General features: G+C 43.7%; 1 protein-coding gene across 6 annotated transcripts; it reads right to left on the reverse strand.

Moving 5' to 3' along the window:
* Window positions 1-108: 108 nt before the first annotated feature.
* On the reverse strand, window positions 109-22717 carry kcnh1a (potassium voltage-gated channel, subfamily H (eag-related), member 1a). Of its 6 annotated transcripts, XM_029835264.1 has the most exons (14): window positions 22420-22717; window positions 20816-20842; window positions 19554-19677; window positions 17256-17362; window positions 16894-17022; window positions 16562-16680; window positions 16080-16472; window positions 13442-13468; window positions 11498-11655; window positions 10232-10503; window positions 7796-7995; window positions 6668-6920; window positions 4343-4539; window positions 109-3485 (listed from the first exon to the last, which is right to left on the reverse strand). In XM_029835264.1, the coding sequence occupies exons 1-14, from the start codon at window positions 22490-22492 to the stop codon at window positions 2622-2624; spliced, it is 2943 nt and encodes a 980-aa protein (XP_029691124.1). In that variant the 5' UTR covers window positions 22493-22717; the 3' UTR covers window positions 109-2621. The 6 variants fall into 6 exon arrangements, with proteins under 6 accessions (XP_029691124.1, XP_029691125.1, XP_029691126.1 ...); XM_029835265.1 differs by lacking the exon at window positions 20816-20842; XM_029835266.1 differs by lacking the exon at window positions 13442-13468.
* Window positions 22718-23070: the final 353 nt, after the last annotated feature.

A 23070-nucleotide genomic window follows, 5' to 3' on the forward strand; every position in this document is an offset into this window, starting at 1 on the left:
GGTTTATCTGAGTGAGACGATCAGCGAGAGGGGGAGGAAAACGCTGACTGGCAGGCGCCATCAGAGGAGCTACGACACACAAGCTGACACGTCTCCCAGCGAAGAGGGTACAGTAGATATAAAATATTTATTAGGAACAGTACAGCGTTTCAATCCATAGAGTTCCAGTTGTGCTTGAAATGGTTACATTTCTCACCACGCGACACGTGAACATAGAGGCATATGCATGTTACATCAAACCATACACTTAATTCAGAGCCTTTAGAGGTCCAGTGTGGTGGATTCAAGGGGCAGAAATGGAAATTCTTAGTGAAAAAAATTTAAGAATTTATTGCATTGCAGCAAATTATGTTGTGCATAGCTTTTAGTGCCGGGGTTATTTACAGAATATATGTGTGACGTTTAATTAAATTCATTAAAATGATGTGTTATAGTGATCCTTTTCAAAGCCTGCACTGGACCTTTACGTGATCACGTGCATATGTGCGTATACCATGTATACAAAGGGCTTCGGGACTTGGCAGCCTTTGATGGCTGACCACAAAAATAGTTCTGTTTAATAACTGGAAAAGAGCGACGGCAGTGTCGACGGTTCCATCATCTTTTCTCACTGCAGGCCTAAAAATGGGTTATATCATGAAGGCACAGTATTGCATGCGTCCGAGGTACAATCAAACGTAACGACCATAAGAAAATGATGACTGGAGACTGGTGCAAGAGCACTGGAGCGTGTTTTTTTCTGCTGTTTCGGCACTCACCAAGGCTACATATCAGTTTCAAGGATTTGAGCGCTGATCGTTTCAGAAGCACCAACTCTGGATTCTGAGGTGGTAAATTTAGTGTGCCAAAGCCAAATGGATTTACATTTACAGTCCCCCCCCCCACATTTTTACAGCATTTCTTTTCTTTACATTTGATTTTCATCATTTTCAACCTGGAAACGTTGCGTTTTTTGCTGCATTTCGTGAGCAGCTCAATGAGTAACTGGGATTTTAGCACCTTCCTTTTACCTTTCCAGGTCCATAAACCCAGAATGTTAAATAAAAAGTTCTGAGATCTCTGAATACTTGATGAGAAGAGGAAAACACTCTTTTCCATTTCCACCTCAGCTGCCTCCATAGGACCGAAAACATGTCAAGAACATAAATTATCCATATGAAAAATATATAATTTAGAACAATGGCCATTCTGTGCAGCATTGAAGAAAGCACTTAATGTGGACTAAAGACAGATTTCAGAAGAAATATTTGATTGTAACAGTTTCAAACACACTATTGTTGATAATCAAGTATGAACAGAATTGAATCTGAACCTATAACGGACATCTGCACTAAAAACTAGTCAAATATGCAAAGTTATCTGACTTTCTTCTATTGTTATTTTTATAAAATTAAACTGTTCCAGCCGAAAATACAGAAATGTTCCTTCATAGCAGAACTCATCTCCCTCCATATATTTTTTATACATTTCTCTTGTCAGCTCTTTTTTGTTAAATCTGTCTAAATGATGTGAGAAAATACTTAAAGAAATTCTACTTATCTACTTGATATTCATTCCATCTGAATTCGCCTCCACGGTTGTTTAAAAACTAGAATTTGTAACAGAATAATACAGGAAAATGAAAACTAACATTTCTGTGTTTAGCTTTTTCTCCCACTGACCCATTACAGAAAATGGGTCATCCTGGGGTGTTTCCCCCCTTTGGCAAATGTGCAGACAGTTCACATTAAGTCATGCTTAGTGGTGAAATAAAAGACAAGCACAAGCCTCTGCGGCAGGAAAAGGAAGAGCAATTCTAGAACAGCCTCCAACAGACTGCGATGGTAGTTTTTACACTAGCAAACCCACAACTGTATGCATGAAAGCGTTTATGCTAAAAGGCATACGAGTCTGACCAAATACACACTTTTGCCTAACATGTATTTGGTTATAGTGTAATGAGGGAAGGACAGCTAGCCGATGCCAGAGAGATGGATGAGATACTAATGGGTTTGTCAGGAAGCCCATCTAGCCGTGCTTTATGGAAGTTACGTAGCCGGTGTGTGAATGCGAGTGATCGGTCACATCTCTCCTAATGATGCCGGCGGTTGACGCGATGGAGTTCATCGGCTGTCTGAGGGAATTACGCTGCAAAGACCGTCTCCTTTGCTGGAATCACGTCCTGCTGCGCGGCCTCCGTGAATCAGATATGCACCATCTGCGGTTTGAGGCACACGTCTATTTTTGACATGCAAAAGAATGTCATTAATGATTCAACAAACCGGTGCGTACCGGTGCGTCATGCTTTTACACGGCTACTGTATACTCTCCCGTCGAGGCTCGAAAAAAATCTCAATTTGGGAATAAATATTTCAATTAAAGTGCAGTTGAAAAGTAAAATATGTACAAACGGAGCTCCCAGTTTCTGTTTAACCTCAGAATAATTAGTGCAATCACACCAATCTGGGTTGCAACCTCCACTTCAGCTGTGCCGGCACCGATGGCACGTTATTCCGGTGGAGACGGCTGCTGGGTCCTCAAAACCACAGTGCTGCCTCATCCAGCCTGTGTGCCCAGTGGAGCCTCAGCGCTCCCGGGAATCTGGGACTGAGATAAATGTTACCTGGTGGTCCTTCCATCCTTCAAGAGAAGATGTCGTCTTTTTCCTGGTCTGGTGACGTTGGTCTAGAAATGTCAAACAGAGGCTGCGGGGAACCAGCATCGGACTTCCTGAGGAGTTGAAGCGCTTCTCTGAGTTGTGCCTCCAGACCAGACATTCGAGCTTTCAGGTTCTTCATGTCGTCCTTCAGCTCCAGCTTGAGCTCCTGGAGTGAGGCCTGGAGCGTTTGCTCTGGAATGGGGTAGAAGCTGTGCCTGCCCTCGGGGGGCTGGACCGGACTTCGGTCGTAGTGCGTCATGCGGAAGTCGCCCACTTTATCCAGCCGCAGATCGCTTTTGGTGATCCCGCTGTCGCACGAGTCCGTCTTCTTCAGAGACATGTGTGACTCGTGCACCTTTGTGCGGTCTGCTAACGTCTCCATGGACTCAGCTTTAGACACTTTCTTCCAGCTGTCGGCTTTGTCCATGGACTCCTTGAAGCGGCCCCAGCCCTTGACTTTGGGCGGCTCTGCAGTTCGACCTCCGACCAAAGAAGCGGGAGGTGGCACCTGGAGCTTGACCTTGTCTGAGGGCGTGCAGTTGGTTGGAGACGAAGAGGAAGGCGTTGAAGATGAGGGTGTAGCTGGGCTTTCTGTTACTGTGATGATACTGGTGGTGGTAATGGCCGTGTTGGCCAGCGGGACCTCCACGTAGGCGGGGCCCTTCTCCACATCGTGTTCAGAGAGCCCCGGTTTCTCGGGCGTCAGTCGGGCCTCTTTCTGCTGTCGGAAACGCTGGAAGAGTTTTCTTACCGGGTGATCCGGCGGCAAATTCAAAGGAGCTTCATTTTTGCGCCTCTGTCGCTCCTCTTCCTCTCGCTTCACGTCGCTGATCTTTCGGAAGACAATCTACAAAATAATAACCACAAACACCATGAACCATTAGTGTTTCGGTAAAACCGACAGTGAAAAATGTCACGTCAACCTGAAACCAGATACGTCTTAAGCTACAGGTGAATGTTATGAGATGAAGATGTGTGTAAATGTCACCCAAAAGAGGCTATTCCCAGCACAGAGAGGGAAAGTTCACACAACGCCTCCAGCTTCATGGGTGAAGACACTCACTTGGCTTACCAAAATGCTAATATCAAACTGTCTTAATAGCTTTAGCATATCAACAGCTAATGTAAGTCATGGTTTGGACTCTATCAACAGAAAGTTTGGGTCATGAATTCCACCCAATTTCCTGTGAAAACTGGACAGAAAGTTGAGACACTCTGTGACAGCCTGTAACAGGAAACACGTTAGATTTTCATCTGTGATGTACGGCTGCAACCTTCTCTCAAAACATAAAGGAATCAGACTGAACAGAGATCGAGTGCAGGATTCTATTCCCAATCTATTCCTCTGTCTATTCCCTGCTGAATTCATCGGGGAAGTATGGGACTCTGATGAACGCTTCCTTCGGTGCTGCAGATGAGATTGCCTCTTGATATGAGGCTGTCCAATCTCCCTGGAACGCTCTGGAGATGGCTAACTCTATTACAACTGGCTAGATTACAATTGGCAGATAAACTTGAGTTGTCGTGCACAGCCGTACATTATGAATGTGACATGAAGTAGTGCTTTAACAAATGAAAATATGGAATGGAACTGTGATTTTACTTAAAAGTCAGCATTTTTTTTATGTCATTTGTTTATACAAATTTGAAAAAACTTGGAAAATTTCCATATATTAGTGATTCTTCTGGTGTGGAGATGCTCACCCTTTTCCGCAGGTTGTAGGTTAGCAGCAGATTTCTTGAGAAGTGGTTGGAGAACGCCGTGTAGAACTCCAGCACCTTCTGCAGGGCGTCCCGTTTGATCACGTGAAGGTCGCAGTAGGTCAGAGCTCGGACGTTGGCGCAGGACTGAGCGAGAGTCACCTCCTTCCAGAAAACGTCTCCAAAGACGTCTCCCTTCCCTGAAGAGAGAAGACATCATTTAAGTGGCTAATTTTCCACATGTGGGTTTTATTATTAACTTTTGCCTCCTAAAACACCCCCCAATAAAAAACTAGATAATGAATTCGCTGGATTAAACACTGGCAATTCCAAGTCTGGTTAGTTATTGTTGCCTCAGCATTTAAAACATTTAAAAAGGCCATGGCATCCGTAACTGTTGGAAATTTTTCTTTGTCTTTAGTTCATAGTTGACCATTGATGCATCGATTAAAGCTTCAAAGCCTTCAGGTCCAATTCAATGTTCATAAGTCACTCATCCTTGTTTACTAGAATTTCTTATTCAGGCTTTATTTCAAATGATCATATTCCAATTCCCAGATTCCAAAGTCCATCCATCCATCCATCCATTCTCTACCGCTTATCCGGGGTCGGGTCGCGGGGGCAGCAGCCTAAGGAGAGAAGCCCAGACTTCCCTCTCCCCAGCTACCTCTTCCAGCTCATCCGGAGGGATCCCCAGGCGTTCCCAGGCCAGTCGAGAGACATAGTCTCTCCAACGTGTCCTGGGTCTCCCCGGGGGTCTCCTACCGGAGGGACATGCCCTGAACACCTCACCAGGGAGGCGTCCAGGGGGCATCCTGACTAGATGCCCAAGCCACCCCATCTGGCTCCTCTCAACGCGGAGGAGCAGCGACTCTACTCCGAGCTCCTCCCGGATGGCAGAGCTTCTCACCCTATCTCTAAGGGAGAGCCCAGCCACCCTACGGAGGAAGCTCATTTCAGCCGCTTGTACCCGTGATCTTGTTCTTTCGGGTCATTACCCAAAGCTCATGACCATAGGTGAGGGTAGGAACGAAGATCGACCGGTAAATCGAGAGCTTCGCCTTTCCAAAGTCTCTTAGTGTTAACCAAATAACCCCTGAACAGCAATGATGCGTTTGTTATTAATATCCACATGGAACAATAAAGATCTAATGTATGACGCAGCCAACCTGCACCTGCTGAGGAGGAGATGTTAGTTTTAAGTGTGTTTTACATGCATGAGTGTGTTCTGCGGTGCCATTAGCCTAATGAGACTGATTCATGAGTAACTTGTTTATCACGCAAACTCCGTTACAGTCGTCCAGGTTGACAGGATTAGCCTGATGTGTATCGATCGCTGCAGAAGGATCCAGGAGGAATCTATTGATTAAAAAGCCAATACTGGGAATTAAAAAGGGAACACTTTAAGAAAATTTAGAGTGAAACTGAATCTGAAAAACATGAATACGAAAACAGATGTGCTCCGAATTAATGTGTATTTGTACGCCCAGCGGGGGTCCAGATCAGATTCTGGGGACAGAATTAACTCATTTTTCAGAATTAAGGGAAAAAGAGGGAAAAAGACGGGCTCGTGTGTGCGGTTTGGAAAAATTCACTCTGGTTCCTGTGCTGCTGCCAGTGTGCAAAAATCAGGGTTCACATTTCTAAACTGGTTTTATTGCCATTTGCTTTTCTTGTTTATTGCAAATCTATTTCAGACATTTACTATTTCTGTGCCCTGTATTCTTTAAAATAGCTGAAAGCTTCATAAATTTACAAAATCTACCTACAAAGGGCTCAATCTGGCGGTTGAGGTTTTCTTTGCTGAAATCATAATTACAGCAAATATTTGCTCTTCAATTTTCAGTTGTGAGATTCTGCTGCAACTAATCAACCAAGAATACAAAGCTTTTGTTTTTATGCCGATAAAGAATTCACACAAATGGTGGATCAAGTCGGAAAAGACACAGTCTTAAGAAACGTCCGTGGCTCAGCACTGACTGATTCCAGAACAGCTACTCTCACTGCAGGAAGACAGACTGTAAACATGGAGGAGTTACGTAAAGCTTCCAACTAAACATTTTGTCACTGTAAAACCTTTTTTTCCTGACAGCAGAGCGGCCAGTCTGAGAGGAAACTGTCTTCTGCTGTGGTGACCGACTGTTTTTACCCCACATATATTTAATTCAGAGCAACATCTTCTGAGAGCGCCCTGAGTTTTCTGTAACATCCAGAGTGAGCAGATCTGGGGTAGCTCCTCTGACAGTTGCTGAAACGGGAGAATTTGAATCTTTTATTATTTAAACTCCTCCCTGTAAAGATGGAAAGTGTGGAAAAAGTGTCACGCACCTAAAATGGCCACCACCTCGTCATCCTGGATGACCTCCAGTGACCCCGACACCACGAAACAGAGGCTGTCTACGCTCTCGCCAGCGTGGTAGATCAGGTCTCCGGGGGCGCAGTGGATCGTCTGGAACTCCATGGCCAGCGCTCTGAGACAGCCGTCGCTGGCCAAGCGGAAAGCTGGGTGCTCTTTAAACACTTTGCGGTTGAGATGAACACAAATGTCCGCTCTCATGTCTTTTGGACAAATCTGCAGCACCTGGAAGAGGAAGGAAAGCTGAGCGATTCCGTACCAGGCTTCTCCTGATGGATCATCAGATTATATGACGGAAAAATATGGATTATCACCAGAGTCTGCTGCAGAGCTGCATTAATTCTTACTTCCTGGCGTGGAATAAATGAAATTAACTTCTGTCTTTTGTCCCCAAAAGGTATTCAAACTGCTTCAATTGTGAATCCATTTCAGATTTTATTAAAATCAGAACTTTGTTAGAGAAACTGGATTAAAACACAGCGATTGTTTATTTCCTGTTTGATTTGAGAGTTGTTGGATTAATGCAGTCATAATAAACCGGATCACCACAAACGGAAGGTTCGTCCTCTTCTGCCTGTAAAACTCATCTCTTTAAAGACCAACGGCAAACAATCAGATTACAGCAAGTTGTTCACCCTTCGAATGGATAAATTCAGATAAACTATACAAACACGCTGTGCAAGCAAAACGTATAAAGAGATAAAGGTGGCTAACAATTTATCCCAGTGACAAAGCTCAGACACTCTAATGAAACTTAGAGGCTTTTATGTGTTCCACAACAACAAAAAAAGCTTTTAACACATTTATCCTTAACAGGATTGTAAATTGCCTCATGCATCACAGTCACGCTTTCCATTAAACGCCAGCGTTGAAAAACAACCCAATTTTTAAAGCAGCATTTCAGTGTTTCCAAAATGATGCTTCGATGTCACTATTGACAAGCTTAACGGAAAAAACAAAAAATACAATACTGAAAATTATTTCAATAAATAGGCCAGAATCACCCATTTAAACAGCTGCTATTTTTACTCCTGTAACAAATAAAGACACATTAAAGCTCTAAAAAGAAAATACACCCGTGAAGTCGACCCCTGACCTACCTTTTCGGTGTCGATACCCCGCGACATGGACCATGTGGAGGCGATGTAGTCCATCACTCTTTCACTCAAACCTTTTGGGACCTGGTAGAGTTTGAGGAAGTCCCGCACGCTGTTCAGCATCTCGTGATAGCGGTTGGTGTTAGCGTACATCTGCTGGAAGATCGTTGTCACGTTACCAAAGATGGTGGCGTAAAGAAGAGCTGGGGGGGGGGCAAAGATGTAAAATTTGAATGACAGAATTTTATTTTGCATGGCAAAGACAAATCTGAAGATTAATGCAAAAGACGTGGTTATAAAAAATGCAACCACAGGCTATGAAAGACTTATTCAGAGGGTTATTTAAGCATAATCACAGATGTCGGCAATTAAAAGCCCTCCTGGACACATAAGGTCTGAATGAAACTGTGATGGAGGGAATTAAGTCTTGAACATTATATTACTTAAAACGGCCATGTAAGAAATGTAGACCTGCAATCTGAAGTGTTCAAAATGAAAAATCATTGAGGTCTGTGTTAAATAAAGCATTATCAGTTTTTATCTCTGAGGCAGTTTGGGAGATTGAACTGGTCCAGCAGCTGGTGTGTGTGTGTGTAGCTTTAGTTAATATTCAAAGAGAAAAAGACAGCAGCTACACATGTAATCCTCCTCAGATGATGACAGTAACCTGGGTGTGTATTCCTCTCTGCCTTTGTTCCCCAGTGCTCCATCACAGTGCACCGGCAATAAAAGAGGCTCAGAATTCCTTCAGGGCAAGTTCCCCCCTTCATTAGAATCCCTCATTTGTGCAGTCGCGATAAGAAATGCTGTAGAATCTGTAGCTGATTGCATAATGTAAAGAAGATTCTATTTTCATGCTCTCAGTGCAGCCTATCTGCAAGCGCCGCGGTTTTTAACGCTCTGGTTGGACTCGGACGACTCCAGCAGACTGTTTCTCTGAAGTTGGATGGTGAGCACAGATGGACCCGCTCACTTCTGTGATTAGCTGTTAAAAAAAAAAAACCTGCTACGGCAAAAGAAACCCAATCGCTCCCCGCGGAGTTCCATCCTGTCACCAGCATCACCTCTGTACTCGCTGACGTGCGCAACTTCGCTGCAGCACTGCTCAGCATCCTACAGCTGGCTGTGTTCAAAGGTAGTTAAAGTCAGTCAGAAACTCCAGCCCCAGGGCAACGGTTGCTATAGAAACAGGACATATGTACGCTGCCCCTTCTCCCATGCCACCTCGCCAAATACCTCCTCTCGCTGCGATCTTCTACTGCCTGCACCGATGATAAAAATAGAACGGTATCAACGTATTCATATTTCATCAAGAACAGCCGCATGTTACTGTAGATTGCATCTACTATGGTCGTCCGGAGGCCGTCTGGGTTTTAGAGATTTATGATGAGTTCCATCTCACAGTGAAAAATGCAGACAAGGCTGCAGATGGGCTCTGCAGACTCCCCCGGGAGTGTTGTAAGAAAAAAAAAAAAACAGACCCACACAGCCCAAAAAAGGTAGCGTGAGGCGCAACAATCGGCCTCTCACCTCGGGTTTGGGACTGCGGCTCAAAGAAGTCCACGGAGGAGTGCGCTGATCGTTGAGGGAGCGGAGGGAGCACTGCGCTAAATTGATCCGACAGCATCAGTTATTGCTCCGAGGTGTTGCTCTCACACATAATGGTGCTGCGCTGTGCACAGTATCAGGAGCTACACAAGCAGGAGTTGTCTCATAAATGTTTAATATTGAGACGCTTGGAAGAAGAGCACGCTGCTCAAGAACCATCCAGCAGATTACTCTTTAGCCTTTTTGGAGGAATTCAGTCGAAAAAAAACAAAGAATGCCATTTAGCTGTGATGTTTGCTACAACTTTTCCATATAACTATATATTTGATGGGCGCCACAGACTCATAAATGTGTGAGACATGCTCTGATAAAATGGGCCACTTTAATATTCCTTCTTTGTCACAATTTTAGGGACAAGGGGAACCTGAAGAAGAGGATAACTTCCTGTAAAGAATCCAGGACAAATTTGCCGAGGAGTTTTGAGTCTAATATTAGCAAGACAATCGGTGGCAAATGGCAAATCATCTCGGAAACTCTGAAAATCCCACAGCCATTGGCCCACAGGCCCATGGCATTTAGTCACATTTAATCAACCTTTACTGTCCAGTTCGATTCGTCCATTAAACCCATAAAAACCATTTAGAAAGTGGGGAGCTCATCCTCTCCCCTGCATGTGGAGCTTCACCTCCTCTGTCAGGCTTTAATTCCACTTAAATATTCCAAAGTGCCACTAAAAACGCACCATTAAGGTTGCGAATGAACCAAAATGTTGTTGGGAACCTACTGAACCTCAGTGGCTCCGCCCATAATTCATTCATTTATCTCTGAATTTACAGAGCATATGGAATCAAAGTTGCAACAGCGGCTGGAAGATCGAGCACTTTTACTCACATCCGATCATCATCATGGCCACGGCAAAGATTTTCTCCCCGTCCGTCGTCGGGGCGATGTTGCCGAAGCCGATGCTGGTCAGACTGGTCATGGTGAAGTACAAGGAGGTGATGTAGACCGACTGCTTGTTCGGGCCGCCCTCCCACTTTCCAGTGCCGCTGGCGTTGAAGCGGTACGGCGTGCCCACCGTTTCCGCCAGCATGTACAGCCAGCTGTCTGAACGCACGATGTTGGTTTCTTCATCGATGACTTCGTAATCACCGATGCTGTACCTGCAAGGTGGGGAGAAAACATCTCTGTAAAAAAGGAAATCTAGTTTATTGTTTTAGGAAATTAAATGAACAAAACCATCAAGCGTCGGTGCAGCAGGATTTTAACTCTCATACTACATGTCGGTGATCTAAGGTAATGTTTTAACTTCTCAACTTGCTGTGGTGACCATGGCAACTGCAGAACCCTACTGAGAGAAATGTTGCTACAGGAGCTATTTTTATTGATATCCAAGTCTGGTTTAATTATGCTGTCTGGCTCAATAAACACTGTTCATCACGCCAGTGACAGTGTCCTGTGGGCTCCCCGCTGTGGGTTTGAATGATGAGGTTAACATTTTTGAAATTGGGTTAATAAACCTGACATGAGACATAAAGTTAGCTTAACATTTGCCATTAGATAACTGAACCACAGCACTCTTTTATTAGCGAATTAATGCTACAAACAAATGACTCTTTCTGTAAAGCTGGAAATGTATCACACTGCCTATTCATGTGTGTGTCTGTCTCTCTCAAAAACATCATAACTCAAGCACAGGATGGAACTTAATGTTTCCACCAACGGGCCCCCCGTAGACTTAATGATCTGATTAGACTCTAAAGCCCCTGTGCAACAGAAATTTGCATATTGATGAGGTAAACAAAATCTCCTGAAACCAACATCTATCTGCTTTCTGGCCCCAAGGTATGAAACTACATTCAGTTATGATACTTAAAAACAAGTGTGTTGACAAAACTGTTAATTACTGCATTAATTAGCATCATCAATGCCCTCATTAAAATAATTGACTGTTAATGCATCGAAGAGATTGCAGAGTGCGTTACATAATCCATGTGCACAAGCACGATAACACAACTTAAAAATGTCCCTTTCAATTCCCTTTGTGCCAAGTGAGCGGAAGACAAGAAACTGTCTAAAACTTACAGCCTGTGTAGGTGATGTGCCGCTGAGGTAATGAAAATATGATTAAATTCATCACAAATCTCAGGAACTTACCAAATGCAGGCCAGCCAGTGTGCAGCCAGCCCAAACACACACACCAGCAGCACCAGTACAGCTGCCCCATATTCAATGTAGTGGTCCAGTTTGCGAGCAACCCGACCCAGTCGGAGCAGCCGGACCACCTTCAGCGAGCTGAACAGACTGCTTATGCCCTGAAAACAGACAGAAAGGCAGAGATGTGGGTCCACGTGACCCAAAGTTTGAATTCAACATTAGTCTCAACACAGTTCTGCTTCAGGAAATTGACTATATGAGGATTGAGCATGCATTTACACACCAGACTCCACGTGCTCACAGCTTTTACACGAAAAGTGCTAATGCAGAGCCAGATTCAAACCCGGGTCAGCTACAGCCTCTGTTCATTGACGCTCTACGGATGCAGCTCTAAAATATATCAGCTCCATTTTTTTTGAATACCTTCCAAATGCAAATGCTATGTGAAAGAAAAACAAAAGACAAAAGCACAGAAGTGTCTTCCCTCACGCATAAATGACAAAAGTGTAAACATAAAGATGAGAAAAGATGGGGACTTAATGTGCTGCATTCCTTTTAGACATTTCTGGACAAAACAATGAAATCTTTCACCTTCCAGGGGTTACATAACCGCCAGCAAAACGTCTACTCAGCTCAACTGTAAATTGAAGCACCCACTCGGTGATTCAAGCAGAGGGGCCCATCATTTTGCTGCTGGTATTGTGTGTTTCCTATATGTGTGTTCGTGTGTGTCAGTTTGGGTATTGATTCTGCTAATGTGCTGTGGTCTGCACTCTGAGTACAACTGCAGCGCTCGCTGTCACTTGATATCTTCCAGCTGACCAGCCGACACCCCGGCCTCTCTAAAATGATTTTACAGACCTCAGCTCCCAAACAATTCAGTTATCACTTCGCTCGACTTCAAACTTCTGCGCTAAAAGACTGCAAACATGAGCTGGGAGGAAACAAACGGATCGAGTCTGTTTTTATGGGTCTTGCAGCTAAAAGTAAAGCTGTTGTTGCTCAATACCCCGCATCCACAGAGCTTTACACACAATAAACCAATGAAAACCCCAAGAACTTGTGTTATTATACAGTCAGGTGTTGTTTGTTTGGGGTTTTTTTGCTAACAGTTCTTAAATGAAATGGAATTAAATATTGTAGGTGTTAAAAGTATATTGGTCTATGTATTGTAGAGTTCTGGAAAAGCCCACATTACTTTTTGCATCAAAATAGATCGATGCATCTCCCTGTCAGAGCTTTCAAGAATGGAACTAAAGGCAGTTAGCTGAGCATATAACTGGGATGAAAACAATACCCCTCTGGCAGCTGTAGGACTCATCAGTTAGCACAGCCGCTCCTGTTAAAAGTGACAAAAGCCGGCTAGAACATTTAAGTCTTTTCAGTGAAGGGGGGAATAAAAGACCTCATCAAAACCACACTTGAAGATCTGAGTATCTGGAACGACCTGATGCAAATCCAAAATGACAACATGGCTCCTGGGATCAATATGATGCTCAAACCACTATGAAAAGGAGGCAGTTCATACATGTTTCAGTTAGTTTGATCATGAAGGCATTCCTCTGGCTGCTACTGTTCCGATATCACCGCCTGACCTCTCTTTCAACTCTTTAACCCTCTTTAAAACCATCTTTTCACAGTGACAGTGACATTTCAGATGTTCGCTACAGTCGCTCTGTCACCAGTGACATATACATACTGCTGACGAGGACTGAATCAGCTCTCATGCAACTTTAATGATGCAGTTTTAGAATTGACAAAAACATTCTGGCCGTGATCTGGTAGCGAGGAAAAGCAGGGACGCGCAGCAAAGTTCCTGATTTTGCTTTGGTGCTTCTGCTGTATCGCAGGAAATGTGGAGTCTGATGGAAAGCTGGTGTAGGGTGTTATTAGGTGCAGTAATAAGAGTGATCATTATCATATTCCAATCAAACTGAAGCCTACTTGAGTGACAGCTCGGTGGTTCCAATTCTTCTCATCACGTCCCATGCATGAACACAGGCAGAAGAAGAAGGAGGGGGCATGCAAACAGAATGAAGGGATGGAAGAAAACAAAAAGAAATGGAACACAAAAGAGAGAAGACATTAAATTAGAGCTAAATGATGAATGAACTAAACATAAAACAACACAAAACTCATTTTTCTGACTAGAAACCATGTGCAGTGTGACAAAGCATGCGGTGAAAGCTCCGTTAGCTTCTTTAGCTCAGTTGAAACGTGAATCACTTGGATCCCATTTTGAATTCTCAGACATTAGACTTGATTAAACACAGCAGGGTCCAGAGAGTCTGAAGGTATGACTGGCCCTTAAAGATTGCCAAGAACAACAGCCGCTTCTTGCTAATGATCTTCTGCTCCATATTTGGAAACCTGTTGAGGAAAACAGCCATCCAAATTATTCACGTCAGTCATTAGTCTGTGGCAGCAGCAAGGCGTTTAAAAACACTGCTAAAACAGCCTCATTTACTCTGGCACGGACCGTCTCACAGAAATAAGGAGGGAGCGGCGCTGACACCAGTGTCTTTAATGCTATCACAGATTCAAACTCATTTTTTACTGAACTTATTACTATCTGGGCTATTCCCTCTTGGAATTCCTGGAAGACATCCAAATGGGATGCATCCAGGCAATGACAAACCACCTTGGCTGGCTTATTTTGACCTGACCTGTGTGTTTTATCTCCTGTTCCTGTGTCTCAACACACCATCTCCTCCTGACAGTGACCACTGAAGAAGATCCTGCCTGTAGAAGAAGGTTATAGATCCCGGCAACCTCCATTAATCTCCATCTTCCCTGGCCCAGTACAGCACCTCCATTAGAGCCAATATTGCAGTTCCTCTCCAACAACTAAACCCTTAAACATAACACCTGCTGAAGACTTCCACAATCCTTTCCAACTCTGATCTACAATGCTGGACAAACATCAATCAATTACCATGAAAATGGCCCTGAGGCACTCTCATGGCCTGCTCATGTAAGACCATGAATACAGGAACCAATTGAGGGTGTCAGTGACTGAGAAGTTGAATTTGTGCTGACTAACAGCTCCATCACTTTATTTCTCACTCTGTAACTCCCTGAAGGCAACCGACCGTAGCCCCAAGTCGAAGGACGCTGCCAATTAATAGTGATTAATCAATCTTTCCTAATATAAATAGTGCCAATGCCAACAGAGCGACGAACGTGAGATTTCAGACACAGCTTGTGTTCAGGATAATGAGGGGTCCTACTAGAACTGCTCGCAGCTTTTCTTCTTTTAACAGTGTTCGTACAACAAGAAGCAGGACTTGGTGTGGGAGTGAATGTTCTCCTGAAAGGCAGACAGAGTTCTTTTAAATCACAGAGGCCCGTTGTTTTGAAGCTCAGCCGACCCAAGAAAGCCCCTGCCTCGGCCACTCCATCTGGGATTGGAGAGAAACGCTGCATCTGCTGTAACGGCGCGGGGCTCGCTCGACGCTCGCTGACGCGGTTTTGAAGCATTAACACAGTAGCTCATGTGCAACCTGGAGGCGCTATCCGACCGTCCCCGAGAGGCGCCGCCCGTGGGTCATCTTACATGCAATGGCAGCACTTTCCGGAGCCACAGTATCACAATACCACGCACACGCATCAGGAGATGTGAGACATTGAAGCGCGCACAGATGCACAAAATGATGCATTATTATAATGAAAAGTGGCATGTGCAAGGCCCTGAGGCTCCACTTAATCAGCATGTGGGAGGAAACAGCACTGATCTCCTGAAAACATCTGATGTCCTGATGGTCTTTGGCTGTTAAAGTATTTTCCATCAGGCAGAGTGAGATATGCCATATGAGAATCCAGATATCAATAACAAACACACAAAATTGTGACCTTATTTCTCTCTAATCTAACTCTGATCTGCTGTCAATTCTAACACAATCTGCCTAATCCTGGCATCTCGAACTGTGATTCAGGCCTTTTGTCATCAGTCATGAGGTGTTAATGGTTTTAGGATCACAACCGCGAACTGATGAGGATCTCAGTTTAATACTCTACCACTCTCCCCCAATTAAAATGTGCCAATTATCTCTGCATCCTGTGAAACCTCTCCACCAAGCGCTCCTCATTACCGTCCAATGTTATGAATTCACAAACAAGCACATTATTACGCTCCTGGCTACAACTATTTTTACTGCCGCTGCTCAAACAGCCTGGATTTTTACTGCTGGTTTCCAATAAGTCTGCAAAAAACTGTAAACTAAAGCCAAGATAAGATTTACATCATAATTTCATCACATTCAAAAATCTTCCACAGGATGTAATTATCCTCTCATTTGTTTTTTTTGACATGAGGTATTGGGAAAACAATACAAATAGATAAGAATAAAGGCATTTGAGGTCAACGTCAACCTCCTGTTGCACTGTTACAAAACAATGAGTCAGTGATCTTTTTACAGACAAGTGCAGGAATATGATTTTAAAAACAACTGTATGACTAAAATGCCCATAAAGCAGCCAGGAAAACAGGAATGCATTTGAGAAGCGACAGCTAGCAGATGACTTGAAGCTGTTAATGACAGATTATGAGTGATTCCAGCCGTCTCAGGGCCGCTGCGCTCACCTCATCCACGTTCTCAAACGCGTTGATGACGTCATACGGGAGGCAGGACAGCAGGTCGATAACAAACCACGTCTTCAGGTAGTTCATCCGAATCAGCTTTGGGTCTGAAATCACCTCCCCTGCCGGTCCCACAAAGGTGGTGTGGAAGTTCAGGACGATGTCCACCAGGAAGATGACGTCCACGATGCTGTCCACCACCAGCCACGTCACGTTGTTCTGCTTGGTCTTGAAGGAGACGTTGTACGGCACCATGATGGCCGTGTAGAAGGTGAGGATGAGGATGACCCAGTCCCACGTGGTCTTGAAGAGGCAGTAGTGAAGGATGATATGGGGGGGAGTTTTGGGGGTCTCTTGTTTGTACTGAGGTAGAATATCTGAGCCCAGCTGCAGGACCTGTCGGGAACCATGACGAGGAAAACTGAGAAACCCAAAACCCACCTGAGCTTTAATCAGATGGTCCTTAATGAGCCGTTTCCTCATACCTCAGCTAGCCTGGAGTGCTTGTGGACGTTCTCTCCTTTGTGAACTGTGGGCTGCAGCTGCTGTAAAACGCCTCGGCTGCTCGTCAGAGCTCGCGTCAGTCGAGCAAACTTCCCCCATCCTGCAAATTAAGAGGAACAAAGTCTTCCTGCAGCAGAGTCAATCCCAGGGCATCGGAGCACTTTTCCAGGCACGTGGAGTGTGAAAAGTGTAATTAAGTCGTCAGGGCATGCAGACATTCAAGGTTAAAAACGGTGTTTTACATTCTTCGTTACAACTAGAAACCACAACTGGAATATGTTGATATTTAGCGTCACAGTGATCTCTTTGCTACCTTTAGAGGAATCGTCTTCAATGGGCTGTTTGAAAGCTGTGATGTCGCTGAACGTGCAGAGAAACAGGACCACCTTCTCCTGTTCGTTTCGAATGGGAGCAATCTTCACAAAAAACCAAACGGGCGTCCCTAAAAGAGCCGGAAGACACAGATTTAGCTGCATCGGCTGACTTTTTTTTTGGACTTTACAGGTTTCACCTGCAATGGGTACAGATATCCACGTTCTCTGAGGAAGGTCCTTGACCAATTAGCAGGTTTCTGCTGTGGTAGAACTGTTCCCAGTTGCCTTTGAGGTCTGCTCTGAATAAATTTGCATACTAAAAAAAAGAAAAACTTTGCTGCTTTGCAGAGCTCAAACTTACTGTTTTTCTTGTACATCAGTATTTCAAACGAATTCATCTCATAATTCTCGAACGTCAGTCGCACTTTTTCCGTAGTGTCCTTGTCCGTCAGCTCCCCATACATGAAGCTGCAAAACAGAATGGGAAATAACAAAATTAATATTTAATAGGCCGGAGCGCGTTAGACAAGTGTGCTCGTTCTGCCGCTGAAGAGAGCCGATGGAGGCTTAAATATGTGATTATGTTAATGTGTTGCCAGGCATTCTCTGCTTTCGTGCTGCTCTCAACCCCTCCGACACCCTTTCCTCACCTTTCCCTTTTAAATTCAACGTTACCACAAGTAAAAACTTTACAGCCTCTAATAACCACAGATGCCCTTAACATGCATCCCAAAAACTTGAAATGAGACTGATGGAACAAATGAAAAGTTCCCCTCCGAACCAAAACTAGGCCCGAAGCCGGTTCGATGAGTTAAGAGCACATTTGCTGCTGCTGCAGAGGCATCCATCCCACTTTGCTTGTTACTGCCACCCTCAGTAGCTGCCTGTTCCAGCAGCAGCTAAAAATAGCTCCCAGTTTGTTATGAAATACGAAAGGAAGTCTAAATTTAATGAGTACATTCTCACACTGACACATTTCAGAACATAGCTCAGTGCAGCAGCGTGGCTGTTCTCAGCTTTTCTCCATCTGAACCTGCAGGAAAATAAGTTTCTTTAAAGTAAAGAAATCCTGAATTGACCGAAAACGCTACAGGACTGTACATCTGGAGAAAAGTATAAAAAATGCATCAAGAGGGATGGAAACGATGTCTGAAGCACAGCTTTAAAGCAGAAACGGCTCACATATTAAACTTTAACACTTGAGGGGGGGGAAAGAGTTTTTATCCTGCAACACATCAAACACCCGCGCTCTTAATATTTCATTACCCCGTCATCAGGCTGGAAACGATGATTTGGGGGCAAATAAAAATGTAACTGTCAAAGAAGAAATGATTCAACTTATGCAAGATGTGGAAACTAATAAAAGGAGGTGATAAAACATGAAAGCATAATTTATAAAGGATAAAACAGACACCTCCAACACCTTCAGAAACCTGCAGACAAGTCAGCAGCAGAAATATTTATACCGTAAAGGGTCCGATCAATCAATATTTTAAAGCCTCGACTTTGAGACTGTGCTTGAATTGGACGAGTTACAATCTAATTACTCCACCAGGCTCCAATTTGGAGTCACTGTATTTAGAGCTACTGGTAAAACCTTCAAAAGGTTTGACTGCAGAGAAGACCGGTTATTGGAATTAAAGCTTGTATATTAGCACATTCAGACCCATCTTAAGAAGAGGTGGCAGATTTCAGGTTTGTTTCTCTTCCAATTACAAACGCGCTCCTCCGAGCAGAAACTAAAAATAAAACCCACACGCTTCATATTTTCACTGGCAGGACTTCTGAAGCTTATGTGTGAGAGACCCAAGGGTCTGAACAAGTGCGAGCTGCCGTGACAGCCGCCATCTCCCACCACAGACAAAAACACCCACGGCTTGTAAATCTGGCAGCGCCGACTGTTTCGGTGTGATCCTGTGAGCGACCTTCGTCACAGACGCGCATCCAAACGCCGCTCGCTCAAACACAGCTGATGCTTTTAAACCGACGGGCGCGTTGAAGCGCTTTTACCAGCTATTGTCAGGAATCTACATCTGATGGTTGAGAAAACACAGAACCAGCTAAATCAATGGAGCTCTGACTGTGTTTGTGAGCGAGATCCTGATTAGTTTCATTAATCACTGCAAAAAATAAACTTGACAACACGTGTGCTGCAATCAGGCCAGGGAAGCCTGAGCCTTCTGGTATTGGACGACAAAAACGATAAATCTATTTGTTAACTCACAGGAACAAAAAGAAAGAACTGACACTACAATATTTACGGTCGCTGTTGTCGGCATGCAAACCTTGATGAATTATTGGCATCAACATTTATGGGTGCCAAATTAAAAGAACACCAGAGTAACAGACACAGATCTGCATGTCCCTTCACAGACTCAAGTGGTGGGGCAAAAGGAAGTGAGACTTAGACATGTTCTTCGTCAAAGTGCTGAAACGGGCTTTTAATCTGGCACATAATCAAATTATCTCAGCTAAAACAAGGTCAAAGCGCTGCCATGGATGCATGTACAAGCGCAGCACTCCGTGACTACGTGGTGTTTTGAGACAACCAACCTGGACCATCTTCGTGTCTGACTGCAGGGTTCTGCTGCTGGTCCAGATTAACCCGGTACGATTACCCTGTTTATTTAACCCTCAGAGCAGGAGCGCCTCTTCCTACCTGCAGGTGCTGCTTTTCTGCATCACCTCTGCTCGGTGGTACCCGCAGAGCTTGCAGAAACCATCGTTGCTGTAGACGATGGGCCAGTCCACAATCTGGGCATTCCCCAGGACGAAGTTGGTATCTGTTTATTTGTAAACAAGAAAAAAGATAGAAAAAAACAGCCAAATAAAACAGCTTTGCAACCTCGACAGTACACAGAATTTTCTTTAACGCGTTTATTCTTTGGGTTATTTAAAACATCTTGTACTGCCATACTCAGATGTTAAGATGAACTGTTCTTCTTGTATACAGTATTATTATTCATATCTATCAAAATACACATTTTAAATGTCTTTGAAACACAACAGACTCGCATCCTTAAATGTCAGTAATCCTCCGAGCCAGAAATATTCAGTCAACAAGGTTACATGATTATTGACTCTTGTTTAACTTCAGTAGTTTTCTGACTAACATCCACTTTTGTGCATAACCTTTATTCAATAACCATTCAATTACAACTTTATTGTAAATGAAAGAATAAAAGAATGAAAAGTATACTGAACAATTGCACTTTGTGACAATTGCCAATAGTGCTTCTGTTGGATTGAAAGCAGTTCATCATATTTCATGCAAAATCTCCATTTTTACGTTGGCAATTTATACCAAACAAAAGTTACTGCATGAAACAACGGAGGCCTAAAAGCAAGAAGCAGCTGTTTTGCAGCCGATTAAATGAAGACATTAAGGATAATACACGTCTTTGACATCTATAATCGGTCCACACAAACTAACTTGGTGCAAAATGTAAACAAAAATGGATGTATGTCTGGATGACAGATGCCAAAGCTAAAAAACTTGACAGTTTATGCACAAACACAACAACAATCTGATGACACCCAGGTAAAGAAAAATAAACACTTGCAATGTAGAGGAACGGCATTTTAACCACGGATCAAAAAGCTCCAACACAGAATTAAAATAAAAGAGAAATGACAACTAAGAACATAAGAACACTGACAGAACACTGACAGAACAAGCTGAAGACGTTCCATGCCAACCTGTTATTTTACAACATAAACTGTAGCATAAAGTTTATTCTCAATTATCACTAGAGCTGCTTTTTATTGGCTTGCTGCTCTAATGCATTTTTTTTCATTTCCTATATTTAAGTAAAGAACAGAAAATTAACAGGGTTTGTAAATTAACAGCATTTGGTATAGAACATTCAGTGGCACAGATTCTATAGGGAAAATATCAAACTACGTTTTCAGTAGTAGTACCTGTCTGTCTATGTGACAGTGTCCAAACTGAATTTGAAAAAACAAAAATAAATCAAGGTTAATAGATGACAGTGTGAAACATCAGCTGAAAATCAGAAAAAGACGAGTCACATCACACAAAGAAAGAATAGACAGGTGGTGACAGCGCTGCCCCCGGTTTAGCAAGGCTCGCCTATAGCTAAGAAACGCCTAACTTTGTAATGCATAGCAACAACGCTGAGCTACTCGGCCGCTTCCCAGCAATGCCCATTCGACAAAAACGTGAGCTAAACCTCCCAGAATCCAACTGTTGTCAAATTTTTACACAATAAAATATTAAACACGACTTCAAACTTTGGTCAGCGCAATTTACGCTGCAGCGGTTGGGGGGCGGAGCTAATGTCTTACTACAATCTATCCCTAGGGGGCAGTAGACTTGATGGCTAGTTCATTGCTAGTTCTAGATCTACACGAGTCCTCATGGCCTGATACACCAGGCATCAAGGAATATTTGGATGTTTAGGAAAGCCCATCCACCAGCAGATTTCTCACGAGTCATCCCACTGAGTCTCAATGGCATCCTGCAGATTACAGCCACGGCTCTTTTCTTCCCAGCTTTTAGGAGATTTACTGCCGGCTAAGCTGCAGACCACCCAAGGTCACAGGACGAACGTGTGCACGTGTTGGATTCTTCCTTTGTTGGATGAAATTATGCACCATATAGAGCCAAATTCTGTGCGTGTTGAGCCAAAGAAAGACTTGCTCAGGAAACACACGCTCACCCGAACAAGGTGTTCCCTCAAATCATAACACATTATAATGTGTGAGACACACTCACACGCGCGCGCATACGCACACGCTATCTAGGGCCATAACTCTGCAAACTGCCCTGCTGTCACTTTTCATCACACATTTTACTTTTAAAAAAATGTCAAAATGCACTAAAACCGATGAAGAACTCTGCAGCACGGCTGAAGTCTGAACAGAGAATATTCTTTGAAGGATCCTCAAGAAAAATCACAAAACATGAAATGATTCAAATAAAAGTGACTTGACGCAACTGTTTAGATAATAACTCATCCCAGTGTGGCAGCTTCCAGATTAGCAGTCAAAAGGGGGTGTGTAACAGGATCATAATGCAACAGACAGGTGTGCTGCGCTTTCATTTTGTTTGTTTAAAGGCCAGATCACATCAAATACAAAAGGGAAAAAAGTCAATAATTAAATTCCATAATGACAAATTCCCCAGGTTTCATGGGATCAGGTACGCCCAGAAACTTAATGGAATGCTTTTCCATTCTGATGAGACAATCAGCGTGGCATCAGTGATCAATAATAAATTGAATCAACTGTCTTTTCCACACTCCTCACGGTCCTGTAGTCTCTAGACCCCAAATAAGCTGAAACACAACCGTCTACCGTTCCTGTGCAACATCTGATATGGGCCATCCCTATTTTGAAAAAAAGGAACTTAATCTGCAGCCGTTTAGTCGCGATAGTTATGACGCTTAAATGATGAAGGAGGAAACTAGTCGTTAATTAGCTAATTGTTCTGGTGGATTTAAGACGGGTCCAGATTTAGTTTTATGGTTAGTGGTCCGCTTCAGATACATTCTCATTCTTACCGTTCGATCGCCTGACAATGTTCTCCAAAAAAGTATTCTGAGGGGCCACAAGTCCCCTCCGACCCCCCGCCATTCTGCCTCCGCACTCAGGCGTCCTCAGGTAAATCGCTCCGCGCCCTGCAGCGGCTCTTCATGGTTGTCTGCGGCTCACAGACGCTGCGGGGATGTGTCGGTGCTGGGCTGTCTGCCTGCTCTCCTCATTAGCTCTGCCTCCTCCTCAGCCTGGTGCGGTACGTTCAGGCACGCACCTTCATCCTCCAGGAGACGAAAACAACGCATGGACGTACCATGCGGGGGGGGGGGCAGCGGCTCCGCCACACGGGATCCGCGGCTGCGTTGCGCTGCGGGCAGGCCTTCTAGCGCCCTCTGTTGGATAAGAGGAGTAGTAGCTGCAGATAAACTTCGGTTAGAAATGCAGTTGAAATATTTTATGCAAAATATTACCATAGCTATGGATTAAGTTTTAATTAAACATAATATATTAATTGCTGTAGTTTATTGCGTTTGCATTTTTCATTTGCATACATGATTATTTTTTATTCTTTTTCATTTAGAAACTGATTGTGGACTTTATTTTATTATATTTTATTTCACTCTATTGTCACTCATACGGTGCCGCTATACTTTGTTGAATTGTTTACTGCAGCTATA

Source organism: Takifugu rubripes, chromosome 4 (assembly GCF_901000725.2).
Source record: "Takifugu rubripes chromosome 4, fTakRub1.2, whole genome shotgun sequence".
Taxonomy (NCBI): Eukaryota; Metazoa; Chordata; class Actinopteri; order Tetraodontiformes; family Tetraodontidae; genus Takifugu; species Takifugu rubripes.